The sequence below is a fragment of the Thalassophryne amazonica genome, chromosome 4 (genome assembly GCF_902500255.1).
Source record: "Thalassophryne amazonica chromosome 4, fThaAma1.1, whole genome shotgun sequence".
Classification (NCBI taxonomy): domain Eukaryota; kingdom Metazoa; phylum Chordata; class Actinopteri; order Batrachoidiformes; family Batrachoididae; genus Thalassophryne; species Thalassophryne amazonica.
Window position 1 is genome coordinate 41382920 of NC_047106.1, and position 18952 is coordinate 41401871.

General features: G+C 39.1%; 1 protein-coding gene across 3 annotated transcripts in view; it reads right to left on the reverse strand.

Annotated features, from left to right (window-relative positions):
- grm5b (glutamate receptor, metabotropic 5b) overlaps positions 1-18952 on the reverse strand; it is a 310360-nt gene that overhangs the window by 254715 nt on the left and 36693 nt on the right. For all 3 annotated transcript variants that reach the window (XM_034167750.1, XM_034167749.1, XM_034167751.1), the window contains exon 2: positions 6165-6615. In XM_034167750.1, coding sequence (XP_034023641.1) covers positions 6165-6317 — 153 coding nt within the window. In that variant the 5' untranslated portion in view covers positions 6318-6615. The remainder of the gene's footprint in view (positions 1-6164; positions 6616-18952) is intronic.

The window sequence follows — 18952 nt, forward strand, 5'->3', positions numbered from 1 at the left end:
TTTTTCAGCCATGCATACCGCCCCATGTTATGTACAAATAACTCAATTTTAGTTTCATCAGTCCACAGCACCTTATTCCAAAATTAAGCAGGCTTGTCCAAATGTGCTTTAGCATACCTCAAGCAACTCAATTTGTGGCGTGTACGCAGAAAAGGCTTCCTCTGCATTACAGCATCATACAGCATCTCTTTGTGCAAAGTGCACTGTATGGTTGAACGATGCACAGACACTATCTGCAGCAAGATCATGTTGTAGGTCTTTGGAGCAGGTCTGTGGGTTGATTATGACTGCTCTCACCATCCTTCGCTTCAGTTTATCTGAGATTTTTCTTGGCCTGCCACTTTGGGCCTTAACTAGTACTGTGCTTGCGGTCTTCCATTTCCTCACTATGTTCCTCACAGTGGAAACTGACAGCTGAAATCTCTGAGACAGCTTTTTGTATCCTTCCCCTAAACCATGACATTGAACAATCTTTGTTTTCAGGTCATTTGAGAGTTGTTTAGAGGCTCCAATGTTGCCACTCATTAGAAGAGATGCAAAGAGGGGAAACATTTGCAAATGGCCACCTTAAATACCCTTTCTCATGACTGGATTCACCTGTGTCAGTCAGTGAGCTTACCAAACCAATTTTGTGTTCCAATAATTAGTGCTAAATGTATTCAAATCACTAAAATGACAAGGGTTCCCAAATTTATGCACCTGCCTAATTTTGTTTAAATAATTATTGCACAATTTCTGTAAATACTAGAAACTTCATTTCATTTCTCAAATATCCCTGTGGTTGTCTGCTATATGATATATTTAACTGAAATTTCTGATCCAGACAACCAATAATTTATAAAGGAAAATCATGAAAATTATCAGTGGTGCTCAAACTTTTGCATACAACTGTATATGCCCCAGAAGAAGATGCCAGCTGTTTCCAGTCTGATAGCATAGAATACATTCCGTGTGCTGAAATTCATTTGCTTTTGTTTTAATATTTGAACTTCTCAGTTTTCTTCTTTATTATGTTTCGAATCAACCCTGTTGTGTGGCAGAGAGGACGCAGCTAGAAGCAACGCAGATGTGTAGCAGTGCAAGAACAAAACGGGCAATTAACAAGTGCTAAAACAGATTTCCCCAAGCCGAACCGGTATGACATTATGAAAAAAAAACGGGCAATTAACGAGTGCTAAAACAGATTTTCCCATTCCAAACCGGAATGACACTATGAACAAAGTGGGCAATTAAAGAGTGCTAAAACAGATTTCCCCATTCTGAACGGGAATGACACAATGAACAAAACGGGCAATTAACAAGTGCTAAAACAGATTTTCCCCATTCTGAACCGGTATGACATTATGAAAAAAAAGGGCAATTAATGAGTGCTAAAACAGATTTCCCCAAACCGAACCGGTATGACATTATGAAAAAAAAAACGGGCAATTAACGAGTGCTAAAACAGATTTCCCATTCCAAACCGGAATGACACTATGAACAAAGTGGGCAATTAAAGAGTGCTAAAACAGATTTCCCCATTCTGAACCGGAATGACACAATGAACAAAACGGGCAATTAACAAGTGCTAAAACAGATTTTCCCCATTCTGAACCAGTATGACATTATGAAAAAAAAAAACGAGCAATTAATGAGTGCTAAAACAGATTTCCCCAAACCGAACCGGTATGACATTATGAAAAAAAAACGGGCAATTAACGAGTGCTAAAACAGATTTTCCCATTCCAAACCGGAATGACACTATGAACAAAGTGGGCAATTAAAGAGTGCTAAAACAGATTTCCCCATTCTGAACCGGAATGACACAATGAACAAAACGGGCAATTAACAAGTGCTAAAACAGATTTTCGCCATTCTGAACCGGTATGACATTATGAAAAAAAAAACGGGCAATTAATGAGTGCTAAAACAGATTTTCCCATTCCGAAGCGGAATGACATTATGAACTGAATGGGCAATTAAAGATTGCTAAAGCAGATTTTCCCCATTCTGAACCAGAATGACACAATGAACAAGTGGGCAATTAAAGAGTGCTAAAGCAGATTTTCCGCATTCTGAACCGGTATGACATTATGAAAAAAACGGGCAATTAATGAGTGCTAAAACAGATTTTCCCCATTCTGAACCGGTATGACATTATGAAAAAAACAAGCAAGTAACAAGTGCTAAAACAGATTTTATCCATTCCAAACTGGAATGACATTATGAACAAAGAGGGCAATTAACGAGTGCTAAAACAGATTTTCCCCATTCTGAACCGGAATGACACAATGAACAAAGCGGGCGATTAGCAAGTGCTAAAACAGATTTTCCCCATTCTGAACCGGTATGACATTATGAAAAAAAAACGGGCAATTAATGAGTGCTAAAACAGATTTTCCCATTCCGAAGCGGAATGACATTATGAACTGAATGGGCAATTAAAGATTGCTAAAGCAGATTTTCCCCATTCTGAACCAGAATGACACAATGAACAAGTGGGCAATTAAAGAGTGCTAAAGCAGATTTTCCGCATTCTGAACCGGTATGACATTATGAAAAAAACGGGCAATTAATGAGTGCTAAAACAGATTTTCCCCATTCTGAACCGGTATGACATTATGAAAAAAACAAGCAAGTAACAAGTGCTAAAACAGATTTTATCCATTCCAAACTGGAATGACATTATGAACAAAGAGGGCAATTAACGAGTGCTAAAACAGATTTTCCCCATTCTGAACCGGAATGACACATGAACAAAGCGGGCGATTAGCAAGTGCTAAAACAGATTTTCCCCATTCTGAACCGGTATGACATTATGAAAAAAAAACGGGCAATTAATGAGTGCTAAAACAGATTTTCCCATTCCGAAGCGGAATGACATTATGAACTGAATGGGCAATTAAAGATTGCTAAAGCAGATTTTCCCCATTCTGAACCAGAATGACACAATGAACAAGTGGGCAATTAATGAGCGCTAAAACAGATTTTCCCCATTCTGAACCGGTATGACATTATGAAAAAAAACAATCAAGTAACAAGTGCTAAAACAGATTTTATCCATTCCAAACTGGAATGACATTATGAACAAAGCGGGCAATTAACGAGTGCTAAAACAGATTTTCCCATTCTGAACCGGAATGACACAATGAACAAAGCGGGCGATTAGCAAGCGCTAAAACAGATTTTATCCATTCTGAACCGGAATGACACAATGAACAAAATGGGCAATTAACAAGTGCTAAAACAGATTTTCCCCATTCCGAACCGGTATGACATTATGAAAAAAACAAGCAAGTAACAAGTGCTAAAACAGATTTTCCCATTCCGAACCGGAATGACACTATGAACAAAGTGGGCAGTTAACAAGTGCTAAAGCAGATTTTCCCCATTTCAAAACCAGAATGACATTTGGAACAAAACGAGCAATTAAAGACTGCTAAAACAGATTTTATCCATTCCAAACTGGAATGACATTATGAACAAAGCGGGCAATTAACGAGTGCTAAAACAGATTTTATCCATTCCAAACTGGAATGACATTATGAACAAAGCGGGCAATTAACGAGTGCTAAAACAGATTTTCCCATTCTGAACCGGAATGACACAATGAACAAAGCAGGCGATTAGCAAGCGCTAAAACAGATTTTATCCATTCTGAACCGGAATGACATTATGAACAAAGCGGGCAATTAACGAGTGCTAAAACAGATTTTCCCATTCTGACACAATGAACAAAGCAGGCGATTAGCAAGCACTAAAACAGATTTTATCCATTCTGAACCGGAATGACATTATGAACAAAACAAGCAATTAACAAGTGCTAAAACAGATTTTCCCATTCTGAACTGGAATGACACAATGAACAAAGCGGGCGATTAGCAAGCGCTAAAGCAGATTTTCCCATTCTGAACCGGAATGACATTATGAACAAAATGGGCAATTAACGAGTGCTAAAACAGATTTTCCCCATTCCGAACCGGTATGACATTATGAAAAAAACAAGCAAGTAACAAGTGCTAAAACAGATTTTCCCCATTTCAAAGCCAGAATGACATTTGGAACAAAACGAGCAATTAAAGAGTGCTAAAACAGATTTTATCCATTCTGAACCGGAATGACATTATGAACAAAGAGGGCAATTAACGAGTGCTAAAACAGATTTTCCCCATTCTGAACCGGAATGACACAATGAACAAAGCGGGGCGATTAGCAAGTGCTAAAACAGATTTTCCCCATTCTGAACCGGTATGACATTATGAAAAAAAAACGGGCAATTAATGAGTGCTAAAACAGATTTTCCCATTCCGAAGCGGAATGACATTATGAACTGAATGGGCAATTAAAGATTGCTAAAGCAGATTTTCCCCATTCTGAACCAGAATGACACAATGAACAAAGTGGGCAATTAATGAGCGCTAAAACAGATTTTCCCCATTCTGAACCGGTATGACATTATGAAAAAAAACAATCAAGTAACAAGTGCTAAAACAGATTTTATCCATTCCAAACTGGAATGACATTATGAACAAAGCGGGCAATTAACGAGTGCTAAAACAGATTTTCCCATTCTGAACCGGAATGACACAATGAACAAAGCGGGCGATTAGCAAGCGCTTAAAACAGATTTTATCCATTCTGAACCGGAATGACACAATGAACAAAATGGGCAATTAACAAGTGCTAAAACAGATTTTCCCCATTCCGAAACCGGTATGACATTATGAAAAAAACAAGCAAGTAACAAGTGCTAAAACAGATTTTCCCATTCCGAACCGGAATGACACTATGAACAAAGTGGGCAGTTAACAAGTGCTAAAGCAGATTTTCCCCATTTCAAAACCAGAATGACATTTGGAACAAAACGAGCAATTAAGAGTGCCTTAAAACAGATTTTATCCATTCCAAACTGGAATGACATTATGAACAAAGCGGGCAATTAACGAGTGCTAAAACAGATTTTATCCATTCCAAACTGGAATGACATTATGAACAAAGCGGGCAATTAACGAGTGCTAAAACAGATTTTCCCATTCTGAACCGGAATGACACAATGAACAAGCAGGCGATTAGCAAGCGCTAAAACAGATTTTATCCATTCTGAACCGGAATGACATTATGAACAAAGCGGGCAATTAACGAGTGCTAAAACAGATTTTCCCATTCTGACACAATGAACCAAAGCAGGCGATTAGCAAGCACTAAAACAGATTTATCCATTCTGACCGGAATGACATTATGAACAAAACGGGCAATTAACAAGTGCTAAAACAGATTTTCCCATTCTGAACTGGAATGACACAATGAACAAAGCGGGCGATTAGCAAGCGCTAAAGCAGATTTTCCCATTCTGAACCGGAATGACATTATGAACAAAATGGGCAAATTAACGAGTGCTAAACAGATTTTCCCCATTCCAAACCGGTATGACATTATGAAAAAAACAAGCAAGTAACAAGTGCTAAAACAGATTTTCCCCATTTCAAAGCCAGAATGTCATTTGGAACAAAACGAGCAATTAAAGAGTGCTAAAACAGATTTTCCCCATTCCGAACCGGTATGACATTATGAAAAAAACAAGCAAGTAACAAGTGCTAAAACAGATTTTCCCATTCCGAACCGGAATGACACTATGAACAAAGTGGGCAGTTAACAAGTGCTAAAGCAGATTTTCCCCATTTCAAAACCAGAATGACATTTGGAACAAAACGAGCAATTAAAGAGTGCTAAAACAGATTTTATCCATTCCGAACCGGTATGACATTATGAAAAAAACGGGCAATTAATGAGTGCTAAAACAGATTTTCCCATTCTGAACCGGAATGATGTTATTAACAAATTGTGACCTGAATGTAGAGTTCAAATGGGTATACCGCCAACCACTATTAGACATGTTACTTTTGTTTCTACCTCACAGGCAATGACAAACTTACTGTTGCCAGTCTCACGAGAACACTGCACTGACCTTTGAACTTTTATAAGAGTGTGAAGAAGCACGAGTCGGGTAATGGCTTAAGTCATCCAATTAATAACATTAAAATCAAGTCATCAACTGGTTCATAGTAGATTTAGACTGATTCTGGGGTCCACATATCGGTATAGTCGCAAGTCTTCAATTTGTATTATGAATTGTTATACCCCTAGTAATGTAAAGTATAACATCCAGCAGACCTAAACAAAATTACCTTGTCAGCAGGAGGCTGATGATGGACAGAAAACAAAGCTCCAATGATGATGTCACCAGGAATGTGTGCTACAACTCGGCGTTCGTTGGAGTGGGTCGAGTGGGTTCTCTCAGGAAATACCCAAACGGACACAAGCAGCAGCAGCCGGAGCATCTTTCTGGGTCTTGCAGGGGGGTTAACAAAAATGGAGAAACAGGTCTCAGTGCTGCTGAGTAGCGCTGTCACAGGGAACTAATTGTCCCAGAAACACCTTTCTGAGCCATAATAACAGGTGGTGGTGCCGTAGAGCTGTCTGTAGAGGCGACTTTAGTTTGTTTCTTGTCATGGACTTTTTTCCCCTCTCCTCTGGAGTTCAAAGGAAGGTTGACATCTCATTGGCTGAAAGCGCTCCGGGATCTCCCATTTATAAGGCAGAGCTGGTCTCCACAGTAACAGGTGACAACATGTTCACCTGTGAGCAGACAAAGATTTCAAATTAGATCAATAGCTGCCAAGTTGGTGCTCGATGCAAACACTTGATCCGGTTACAATTTGTCCTCAGAACACAAACTGTACTGAAGACGGACAACGCGGCACCATTCAATCCTACCGTGCAAAACCAAAACACAAATACTATGAGCACTGACATGTTTCTTAGTGTCATTTACACAATGTACACATTCAGTGAACAATCCACAACTATATTTTCATCTCGACACACTAATGCATGCAAAAACTGCCAGAAAAGCAGGTCTGCCAAAGCTCCACAATGTTCTTTAAATTAGAAATAATAATTAGAAATAATTAAACATTTCCTTAAGCCATGAACAAACTTCCAATCCAGGGTTTTCATGTATCCCATAATCCCTTGCGCGCCAGAGAGTCACTTGCAGCCAAAACAACATAGAGAATCCACATGATGACAATTGCAAATGAATATTATACTACAAAATGTATTTTTATGCTTTTAGTCACGTTAATAAAAAAACTACATGCATGATACCCCGAAAACTTGCTAAAACAATAATGAATAATCCGTGTCTGCTATGTTAATCTGCATGGAATTTAATAGACGCAAACCGAATTTCAGACATATTATATACATTAGTCTGGAACAAAGAGGACAAACAGTATTGTAAAGAACAATAATCAAGACGTTAAGAGCAAACTTCACTTTCCCCAGAACAACATGATCAGGAAAATAACGGAGAGACAGCCTGTGATTCTCGCATGTTTACATAAAACAAACGCAATAACAACGTCTATAAACCCAGAGAATATATTCACAAGAGTTTTGGGCACAATATAAAAATAGTTTTATGTCACGATGTTAATGCTGTTGTCTGGTGTGCAGCGGTTGAAGTGCAGCATGATCAGAGCGTCTCAATGCAGTTCTCAATGTTACTGGAGATCTCGCAGCGCAGCGACCTCTCCAAGGTTTGCAGGATTTGAAACCTGAAGAGGGCAGATGGTTAGTCCAGGGTCACCAACCTTGATCATGAAGATCGTATATGTACATCTGCTGCAACCACAGCTGAGTAGTCAAGTCTGGTATTTTCCTATCTGTTAATTGGCTGAGCACACTTCAACACTCATCTTTAATCCTGACCTTGAATCTTTAAACACATACCTTTGTTTCTGCCTGCTGACCAGTTGATTCTGATCCTGTTTTGAGCCAGATTTTGCCATGCTGCCTTGGACCCTAAACACTAAACTCTGATACTTAATGCTAACCTGTGATCCTTAACATGATCTTTTATCTGACATAGGCCACAATATGGTCGTCTCTAAGGCGTTCGTTCGTGCCTCTGGGGGCAACTTAATTCTTGATCGATAATATCAAAAATATTATAAACTAACAGAAAATGTTTATCCCCAATCCAAATACAGCAAGTGCTCATGAAAGAGAAAAATATGAATATTTTGGATGACTTTTGCAACTGTAAATGTCACGGACCAGTCTATTCACGTGCTAAAAATAATCCAATCAGCGATATCGTATTTGATGCTCACGAAGTCGATGGCATAGTTTCGATAAATACACCAAACAACATCGCCGTACTATCACCATGCTATCACATTTCTGTGACATAAGTAAAGTAAGAAGGAAGGAGAAATCCCTTGCGAAGAAGTTAGCTGCACGGGGTAGGTGTTAAATACAATAAATAAGATAAAAACTTTGATAAGATTTATCGATATGCATGATCATTGATGTACATTGTTATTGTACATGTTGTATATGTGACTTGCATTCATATTAAATCATAATCGCCAAATCGATCAGTCATGCCAGTGTGCACTACTAATTGTAGCAATCTCAAGCATTAAAAAAAAGAAGAAAAATAATAATAATAATAATATATCAATATATAGTCCTTGTAACACTAACATAAAACTGAAATCCCTATCTCTATTCATTCCAGTGGCAGTGCGAAGTTATGCCATATGGTCAATTTTGTACATCGTTTTGTAAACATTAAATTGTTGATTATAAAAAAAAAGCACCAACCACATCTGACATAAGTTACGTGGGTTAAGAAACAATGATCACTTCAAGTTACATTTCACTTGTTCGAATGTGGTTAGACTGAATTATGTTGTTGTTATTGTTATAAATATGTAAGTGACGTGTGCTTGTGATTTCTACTAAATTATTGCCATGGTATTTATTTTTATCATTCAGTAGACATGAATACTGTATTCCCATTGGCTAAAAGCCATTTTAGAACAAAGAATGATATTTTTGAATTTACTCATCTGATTTGGTGGCTATTTACTGGTATACATTATGTACATGATTTGACATCCAGCCAACTATCCCTTATTACTATCCGGTTGTTAAGCGCTGACGTAACGCATCACATGATAAATCTGTTTCCGGGTCCAAAGACCTCCAAGTTCACAATTAAAGTTACGTCTGTTTGATCCTTTTAAGGATTTACAGTTTTTTAGTTTGTGTTTACATTGTGTGCAAACCTCCGTCCCTCCCTTCTCCGCCTCCACCTCCGTTAACCGCATTCGTCTGGTTCTATGGTCAGAACACTTAATAAAACTTTTTTTTCTTTTACTTTACATATTTTATTATGCACAGGTAAACTATACATGTCTGTTTGTTAATAAAAAATTATTTATTACAATAAACAGGATGTTAAAGTGCAAACTTCACTTTCTCCCTGAACGACATGAACAGGAAATGATCGCAGCTCGCAGCAACTCCCGTTGAAAATAATAGAGAAACAACCTGAGCGTCTGACATTTTTACATAAAACAAACACAGTAACAATGCCTAAAAACCCAGTTAATATATCCAGGAGAGCTTTAGGCACAATATACAAAGAGTTTTATGCTGCGATGTTAATGCTCTTGTCCGTGTGCAACGGTGTAAGTGCAGCCTGATCAGATCGTCTCAGTGCAGTTCTCAGTGTTAATGATAGCGCGCCTTTTTTGTTTGGAGCCGGAAGTTGAAAATCACATGATGCGTTACGTCACACTTAACAACCGGATTATTATTATTATTACTAGTATTTTTTTATCGTATTTTATTTTAATTGTTCTTGTCAAATTAAACTTGTCCACTTGAGGCCAGCAACAATCCCTCTCCCATATTACCTGTGTCATTGCATGTAATGTAGACAGATGTATTATCATTGAAATGCTAGATTCCTGATGTACAATACATGTAAAACAATTACACATAAATCCTTATAGAAACTAGAAAATAATGGGCTCGGATGGGTAGCATGTTTATGCAGAAACGTTTTACATATATTGTAGAATCATGTTCTCCCTGGGATCTTATTCAGTCCCATCCCTGGGGTTCTGGGTTGTCATACTGTTGCTGGGGTCTTGGTACCTCTATAAACAGAAAAGTCAAGTAGTAGTATGAAATAAGCAAAATAAAGGGAAATGATGGTGAAAATTTTTTTCCTCACAGAACCTTAAGCCCCGTTTACACACAGACGGTAAGAGCTCCCGGAAGCGTCCCGGAAGAGTTTTTGGCCGTCTTAAGGATCACACGCCGTTGTTAACGCCGGCACTAGGGGGTGTGGCTTAGTTCCGGCTTTACCGGGAATCGTCGAAAAAATTATTCAACATGTCGAATAATACCGAGAGCACTCAAGGAGACATCCCGTGGCGACAGCGACAACACGAACAACGGCGTTTGATACTTTTTAATCGCTGTTTCATCCTGCTGCTTCCTGTAGCGAGATGACCAATCAGGAACTGAATATGTAGTGACGTGGAGATGTCTGGAGTTTGAAGATGTGAACATGTCCTGTATCTGGTAGCAGCCTGTGACCAGGAATTATGTCTCTTTTGTCCTTTATTTTACAATCATGACAGAGTTTTTGGAGTGAGCAGCAGCACCACAGCAGCGTGGAGCGGAGTTTCTTTTTCTTTTAATTTTATGTGCGTGCGCGCGTGAATCGTCCTCGAGATTATTTTGCTTATTAGATACACAGATGTATAATAAAGCAAATGGTGACTGTTTTTTTTTTTGGGTCCAAGGGCTGCAGACAGTTTTTGAGACGACCCCCAAACAGTTTACAGTGAAGACAGTGAAGCATGGTGGTGCAAGCATCATGATATGGGCATGTTTCTCCTACTATGGTGTTGGGCCTATATATCGCATACCAGGTATCATGGATCAGTTTGGATGTGTCAAAATACTTGAAGAGGTCATGTTGCTTTATGCTGAAGAGGACATGCCCTTGAAATGGGTGTTTCAACAAGACAATGACCCCAAGCACACTAGTAAAGAAGCAAAATCTTGGTTCCAAACCAACAAAATGAATGCCTCGTAGATGTGAAGAAATCATGAAAAACTGTGGTTATATAACTAAATACTAGTTTAGTGATTCACAGGATTGCTAAAAAAGCAGTTTGAACATAATAATTTTGAGTTTGTAGCGTCAACAGCAGATGCTACTATTATTGTGAACACCCCCTTTTCTACTTTTTTTGCTGGTGGCCCAGTTTCGTAGCCTTGGGAGTGTGCATGTCATGGGTGCTTGGTCTTGTTGGTTTTATGAGAGTCTGCTGAATCTGCTGGTGCCTTGTTTCCCCTGTGGCAGTGGGAGGTATACTCAAAACCTGGATTGGTCTTTTTGGTCGCATGGCACTACTATTATTCTGAACACTACTGTAGCTACACCCAACCTCATGGGTGCGTTCATAAATCATTCATGTTCTTTTCACACGGCTGTTTGCACCCTCCCTTCCAACTAAAATACTAACCACAACGTCAGCCAACATGTAAAATTTCAAATAGGTAAATACTAGATTCTTGAATTACTTTCTTGCAGAAAATGCAATCAGCTTCGTCAACTGATTAAAACATAACTGCATTATATATTACAAAAATTATGCTTTATTTCTCAAAGTTGTTCAAAAAGTCAAAAATTCTGGTTAGTCTATACAAAATATATTTTGAATTTGAACTATGACTATAGCTTGAAAACCTGAGGTGAAAATATGTAAAATAAGCAGAAGGAATATAAAGATTTTTATTCTTTAAACAGTACATTCATTTCATTCATTTCTGGAGAGGCAACCTGACTGTAAAACCAGCCAAGTCACTCTTGGAAAAGAGATGTCAATCTCAATGAGTTTTTTACCTGGGTAAATAAAGGAAATGTAAATAAAGGAAATGAAAACACAAGTTAATTTCACTCTCTTTTTTTTTTTTTTTTTTTTTTTTTGTTGAAACTGATTTTTTCTTTTTTTAAGCTGCTTACTAATTTTCCTTTAATTTACAAAAGCTTTGTTGGCACCATCTAAATTTATGTAATCAATCTCAACAATTCTTTTTTGAGTGAAATTAACATGTTTATCATGTTCTACAGGTGCCACACTGCAACTCTCTAATATAGATAACACAAGAAAACATGTATGTGTATGGAAGTCAGAGAGTGAGCCTCAAGTGTTCATATAATTATCTGGTTTGTGACTGTGTCCTGGTTTATTAGTACCATTTTAGTACCAAGTTGTAGTCTTACACACCTCTCTGCAGCTTCTCTCCCCCTGCCATCCCCTCATTACCCCATCCCCGTAGAGACGGTGCCTGCTCCCAGACCACCAATAACCAGCAAAAATCTATTTAAGCATAAAAATTCAAAAAGAAAAAATAATATAGCACCTTCAACTGCACCACAGACTAAAACAGTTAAATGTGGTCTATTAAACATTAGGTCTCTCTCTTCTAAGTCCCTGTTAGTAAATGATATAATAATTGATCAACATATTGATTTATTCTGCCTTACAGAAACCTGGTTACAGCAGGATGAATATGTTAGTTTAAATGAGTCAACACCCCCAAGTCACACCAACTGTCAGAACGCTCGTAGCACGGGCTGAGGCGGAGGATTAGCAGCAATCTTCCACTCCAGCTTATTAATTAATCAAAAACCCAGACAGAGCTTTAATTCATTTGAAAGCTTGACTCTTAGTCTTGTCCATCCAAATTGGAAGTCCCAAAAACCAGTTTTATTTGTTGCTATCTATCGTCCACCTGGTCGTTACTGTGAGTTTCTCTGTGAATTTTCGGACCTTTTGTCTGACTTAGTGCTTAGCTCAGATAAGATAATTATAGTGGGTGATTTTAACATCCACACAGATGCTGAGAATGACAGCCTCAACACTGCATTTAAACTATTGTTAGACTCGACTGGCTTTGCTCAAAATGTAAATGAGTCCACCCACCACTTTAATCATACCTTAGATCTTGTTCTGACTTATGGTATGGAAATTGAAGACTTAACAGTATTCCCTGAAAACCCCCTTCTGTCTGATCATTTCTTAATAACATTTACATTTACTCTGATGGACTACCCAGCAGTGGGGAATAAGTTTCATTACAGTAGAAGTCTTTCAGAAAGCGCTGTAACTAGGTTTAAGGATATGATTCCTTCTTTATGTTCTCCAATGCCATATACCAACACAGGGCAGAGTAGCTAACTAAACTCTGTGAGTGAGATAGATTATCTCGTCAATAGTTTTATATCCTCTTTGAGGACAACTTTGGATGCTGTAGCTCCCCCTGAAAAAGAAAGCCTTAAATCAGAAGTGCCTGACTCCGTGGTATAACTCACAAACTTGCAGCTTAAAGCAGATAACCCGTAAGTTGGAGAGGAAATGGCATCTCACTAATTTAGATGATCTTCACTTAGCCTGGAAAAAGAGTCTGTTGCTCTATAAAAAAAAGCCCTCCGTAAAGCTAGGACATCTTACTACTCATTACTAATTGAAGAAAATAAGAACAATCCCAGGTTTCTTTTCAGCACTGTAGCCAGGCTGACAAAGAGTCAGAGCTCTATTGAGCCGAGTATTCCTTTAACTTTAACTAGTAATGACTTCATGACTTTCTTTGCTAATAAAATTTTAACTATTAGAGAAAAAATTACTCATAACCATCCCAAAGACATATCGTTGTCTTTGGCTGCTTTCAGTGATGCCGGTATTTGGTTAGACTCTTTCTCTCCGACTGTTCTGTCTGATTTTCATTAGTTACTTCCTCCAAACCATCAACATGTCTATTAGACCCCATTCCTACCAGGCTGCTCAAGGAAGCCCTACCATTAATTAATGCTTCGGTCTTAAATATGATTAATCTATCTTTATTAGTTGGCTATGTACCACAGGCTTTTAAGGTGGCAGTAATTAAACCATTACTTAAAAAGCCATCACTTGACAAAGCTATCTTAGCTAATTATAGGCCAATCTCCAACCTTCCTTTTCTCTCAAAAATTCTTGAAAGGGTAGCTGTAAAACAGCTAACTGATCATCTGCAGAGGAATGGTCTATTTGAAGAGTTTCAGTCAGGGTTTAGAATTCATCATAGTACAGAAACAGCATTAGTGAAGGTTACAAATGATCTTCTTATGGCCTCAGACAGTGGACTCATCTCTGTGCTTGTTCTGTTAGACCTCAGTGCTGCTTTTGATACTGTTGACCATAAAATGTTATTACAGAGATTAGAGCGTGCCATAGGTATTAAAGGCACTGCAGTGGTTTGAATCATATTTATCTAATAGATTACAATTTGTTCATGTAAATGGGGAATCTTCTTCATAGACTAAGGTTAATTATGGAGTTCCACAAGGTTCTGTGCTAGGACCAATTTTATTCACTTTATACGTGCTTCCCTTAGGCAGTATTATTAGACAGCATTGCTTAAATTTTCATTGTTACGCAGATGATACCCAGCTTTATCTATCCATGAAGCCTGAGGACACACACCAATTAGCTAAACTGCAGGATTGTCTTACAGACATAAAGACATGGATGACCTCTAATTTCCTGCTTTTAAACTCAGATAAAACTGAAGTTATTGTACTTGGCCCCACAAATCTGAGAAACATGGTGTCTAACCAGATCCTTACTCTGGATGGCATTACCCTGACCTCTAGTAATACTGTGAGAAATCGTGGAGTCATTTTTGATCAGGATATGTCATTCAATGCGTATATTAAAGAAATATGTAGGACTGCTTTTTTGCATTTGCGCAATATCTCTAAAATTAGAAAGGTCTTGTCTCAGAGTGATGCTGAAAAACTAATTCATGCATTTATTTCCTCTAGGCTGGACTATTGTAATTCATTATTATCAGGTTGTCCTAAAAGTTCCCTGAAAAGCCTTCAGTTAATTCAAAATGCTGCAGCTAGAGTACTGACAGGGACTAGAAGGAGAGAGCATATTTCACCCATATTGGCTTCTCTTCATTGGCTTCCTGTTAATTCTAGAATAGAATTTAAAATTCTTCTTCTTACTTATAAGGTTTTGAATACTCAGGTCCCATCTTATCTTAGGGACCTCATAGTACCATATCACCCCAATAGAGCGCTTCGCTGTCAGACTGCAGGCTTACTTGTAGTTCCTAGGGTTTGTAAGAGTAGAATGGGAGGCAGAGCCTTCAGCTTTCAGGCTCCTCTCCTGTGGAACCAGCTCCCAATTCGGATCAGGGAGACAGACACTGCTCTACTTTTAAGATTAGGCTTAAAACTTTCCTTTTTGCTAAAGCTTATAGTTAAGGCTGGATCAGGTGACCCTGAACCATCCCTTAGTTATGCTGCTATAGACTTAGACTGCTCAGTGGTTCCCATGATGCACTGTGTGTTTCTTTCTCTTTTTGCTCTGTATGCACCACTCTGCATTTAATCATTAGTGACTGATCTCTGCTCCCCTCCACAGCATGTCTTTTTCCTGATTCTCTCCCTCAGCCCCAACCAGTCCCAGCAGAAGACTGCCCCTCCCTGAGCCTGGTTCTGCTGGAGGTTTCTTCCTGTTAAAAGGGAGTTTTTCCTTCCCACTGTCACCAAGTGCTTGCTCACAGGGGGTCGTTTTGACCGTTGGGGTTTTTCCGTAATTATTCCGTTATTTATTATTATATATATATTATATATAAATATTATATATTAATTATTTCCGTAATTACAACATAAAGCGCCTTGGGACAACTGTTTGTTGTGATTTGGCGCTATATAAATAAAATTGATTTGATTTGATTTGGTTTCTAAACACAATTATGACAGAGTTTTTTGGGGGAAAGAGTGAGGAGCAGCCCCGCTGCAAACAGCAGCAGCAGGGAGCGGAGTTTCTTTTTTTCTTTCTTTTGTTTTTTACGTGCGCACGAGCGAATCGTCTGTAGAGAATATTTTATTAATTAACTACACAGACGTATAATAAAACAAATGGTGACTGGTTTCTAAACACAATTATGACAGAGTTTTTTTGGGGAAAGAGCGAGGAGCAGCCCCGCTGCAAACAGCAGCAGGGAGCGGAGTTTCTTTTTTTCTTTCTTTTTTTTTTTTTACGTGCGCGCGCTCCGCCCCTTTCCACAGCGAAAATAGCCGGAACTACCGCGAACTTCGGTCTACATACTACGGTCTTTGGTCTATGTACTACTCGCCAACAAAACCGTCTATGTGTAACCTGGGGTTTAATCTGAACTCTCGTTACCACTTAAAGTATATGATGCCCCCGTCCTGAATTTGCATACAAGATGAGAAAGATTGTGGGAAAAAGAATGACAAAAGTACTTATTAACATAATACAGTTGTGCTCAAACGTTTACATACCCTGGCAGAATTTTTGCTTTTTTGGCCATTTTTCAGAGAATATGAATGACAACACAAAAACTTTTTTCCACTCATGGTTAGTGGTTAGGTGAAGCCATTTATTGTCAAACAACTGTGTTTCCTCTTTTTAAATCAAAACGACAAGAGAAATAGTTCTCAAAAAACTGAGTGACTGTGCAAGAAGGAGAAGATTGAGGAAAGCCACCAAGACACCCAGACAACCCAGGAGAAATTATGGGCTTATGGGCAATGCACAGTGCAAGCTTTGCATTGTATTTTTTATTAATTTTTTCTTCATAACAGTGTGTTCCCCCTTGCACAAACTGTCGCACAGGCATTGTGCACACCTGTGCTTTGGGCACAATGTTTTGTGGTGCACTAATGCGAACTGTTTCGCGCTGTTTCACCGTATTTGACCAAACTTCACACGATGTGTGAAGGGGCCCTTACACTTTCATCTACTTCACCTCTGCAACAGTTTATTGTTGCGGCTGTAGTAATAATAGGTGTATCCAAGGCTTTGAACCCGTTCATGAAACAAAAACAGAAACCAGAAACTTTTGGTGTTTTGCTAGTTACAAAAATGAAACAGACAATTTATATTTTGTTATGCTCCGGAACTGAACCATTTATTTAAAATACTGGTAACCAGTTAATGCCATAATTTATTTTGTTCTTGAAAAGAGTTCCGTTTACAATAACCTGGTGAGGATGTCAGACTCCAATCATGCTCTACACCCAAAGAGTTGCTGGTGGTGGTAATGCGTCATGTCAGTTTGCAAACCACCAATAAACTCAACAGACTCAACAGAAGAAGAACACACACACACACACACACACACACACACACACACACACACACACACACACACACACACACACACACACTGAAGTTCACTTCTGCCTGTTTTTTTTTTATTATTATTATTTTGGATGTTGTTGGCGGGACAAAGTGCTGCCATCCTGTGTTTCATGCTGAGAAATGCACCTGGAGCAGACAAGCATCGATGGACTTCCTCAACAAAAAAAAAACTGCATTTATTCAGGATATTGTTCTGCTTTTTTCTTTGTCTCATGGATCAAATGGGATTTATTTTAGTTGCAAGTACAATGCTGAAGATACATCAGACGGCTCAACGCTGGCAGGAATATATTTCACCATTTAAAATAACTAAATGTTCTTGTTGTTGATGAGACAAACTGCTGGAGTTCTCTGGTTCAGGCTGAGAAACACCCACAATCCAGAGCAGACAAACACTGAGGGTCTTCTTTTAAAATGCTGCATTTCTTCAATAATTTCTATGTTAAGGAATTAAAGTATTTCCCTGACGTCATCTTCCAAAACAAGAACGTATTTTCGGCAGGTTGTGATAAATTCGACTGATATGACGTAACAAGTCAGATTAAAACTTCATATTTACTCAGTGTGTGATTGATTTTAGGAAGTATGTTGTGTGGGCCGCTGAAGAGGAGGTACTGCTGGCCCACCACCAGAGGGCGCCCTGCCTGAAGTGCGGGCTTCAGGCACGAGAGGGCGCTGCCGCCTCAGGAACAAGCCCTGGTGACAGCTGTCACCCATCATCCGTGACAGCTGTCACTAATCATCACATCTGGTATAAAAGAAGGAAGACACCTCCACCAAATGCCGAGATATCATCTTCATCTGGAAGTAATATCCTCAGCCTTTTGTGATATTTGTAAATCTGTTATTGTGAGTGTTTGCAGGAGTACCGGTCCGTTTAGTGGAGGCTGTGCAAGACGGCGCTCTTTTTCTTCTGAGGGACCGCTGCAAAGTGTTGAGTGAGAGGTGGAGGTGGAATTCCTACCAGGATTGTTACTGGGTGTTCACACACCCACCCTTTGACTGTCTTTTGCTTTCTGCCAGCAGTACCAGCTGGGGACTCCGGGACTTGGCGGCTCCAGTATTCCTCGGGTTCGGTGGTGGTGGAAATCGTGTGGTTCCGATTCGTTTCCAGACGGGCGTCTCCTATCGTCGAGCCTGCCCACACGACACCTTTATTAATTGACTGTTGCACATTCTGAATCTGCTGTGTTTGGTTGTGTCATTCACAACAGTAAAGTGTTATAATTTGACTCCTTCCATTATCCGTTCATTTACGCCCCCTGTTGTGGGTCCGTGTCACTACACTTTCCCAACAAAGTAAAAGTTTAGGTTTTAGTGTGCTAACTTTCACAGCAACTTGTAGACCAACTCACTGAAAATTATCTTTTTGAGCCGTTGCAGTGTGCTTTTAGGAAATATCAGTCCACCGAGACAGCACTCACTAAAGTAGTGAATGACCTTCTGCGAGCAATGGACTCAGACACCACTATGGTTTTAGTGTTGTTAGATCTTAGAGTTGCATTTGATACCGTGGATCATCATATTTTGCTTGATAGGTTGGAGAATCTTTTTAGGATTACTGGAAGTGCCCTTGCATGGTTGATGTCATACCTATACAGTCGTTCTCAATGTGCTTTGTATAATAACACTACCTCTAACCTTAGTGACGAGAGACTCGGGGTTCCACAGGGATCTGTTTTAGGCCCCTTGCTTTTCTCCCTGTATGCAGCACCCCTTGAGCATATACGGCAGCATTTTGGGATTGCCTTTCATTGTTATGCTGATGATACTCAGTTGTACATGCCAATAACTGCGGGAAATCTCATTCCCATAAACTCCCTAGAGGGCTGTCTTCTATCAGTGAGAAGCTGGATGTCTAGTAACTTCCT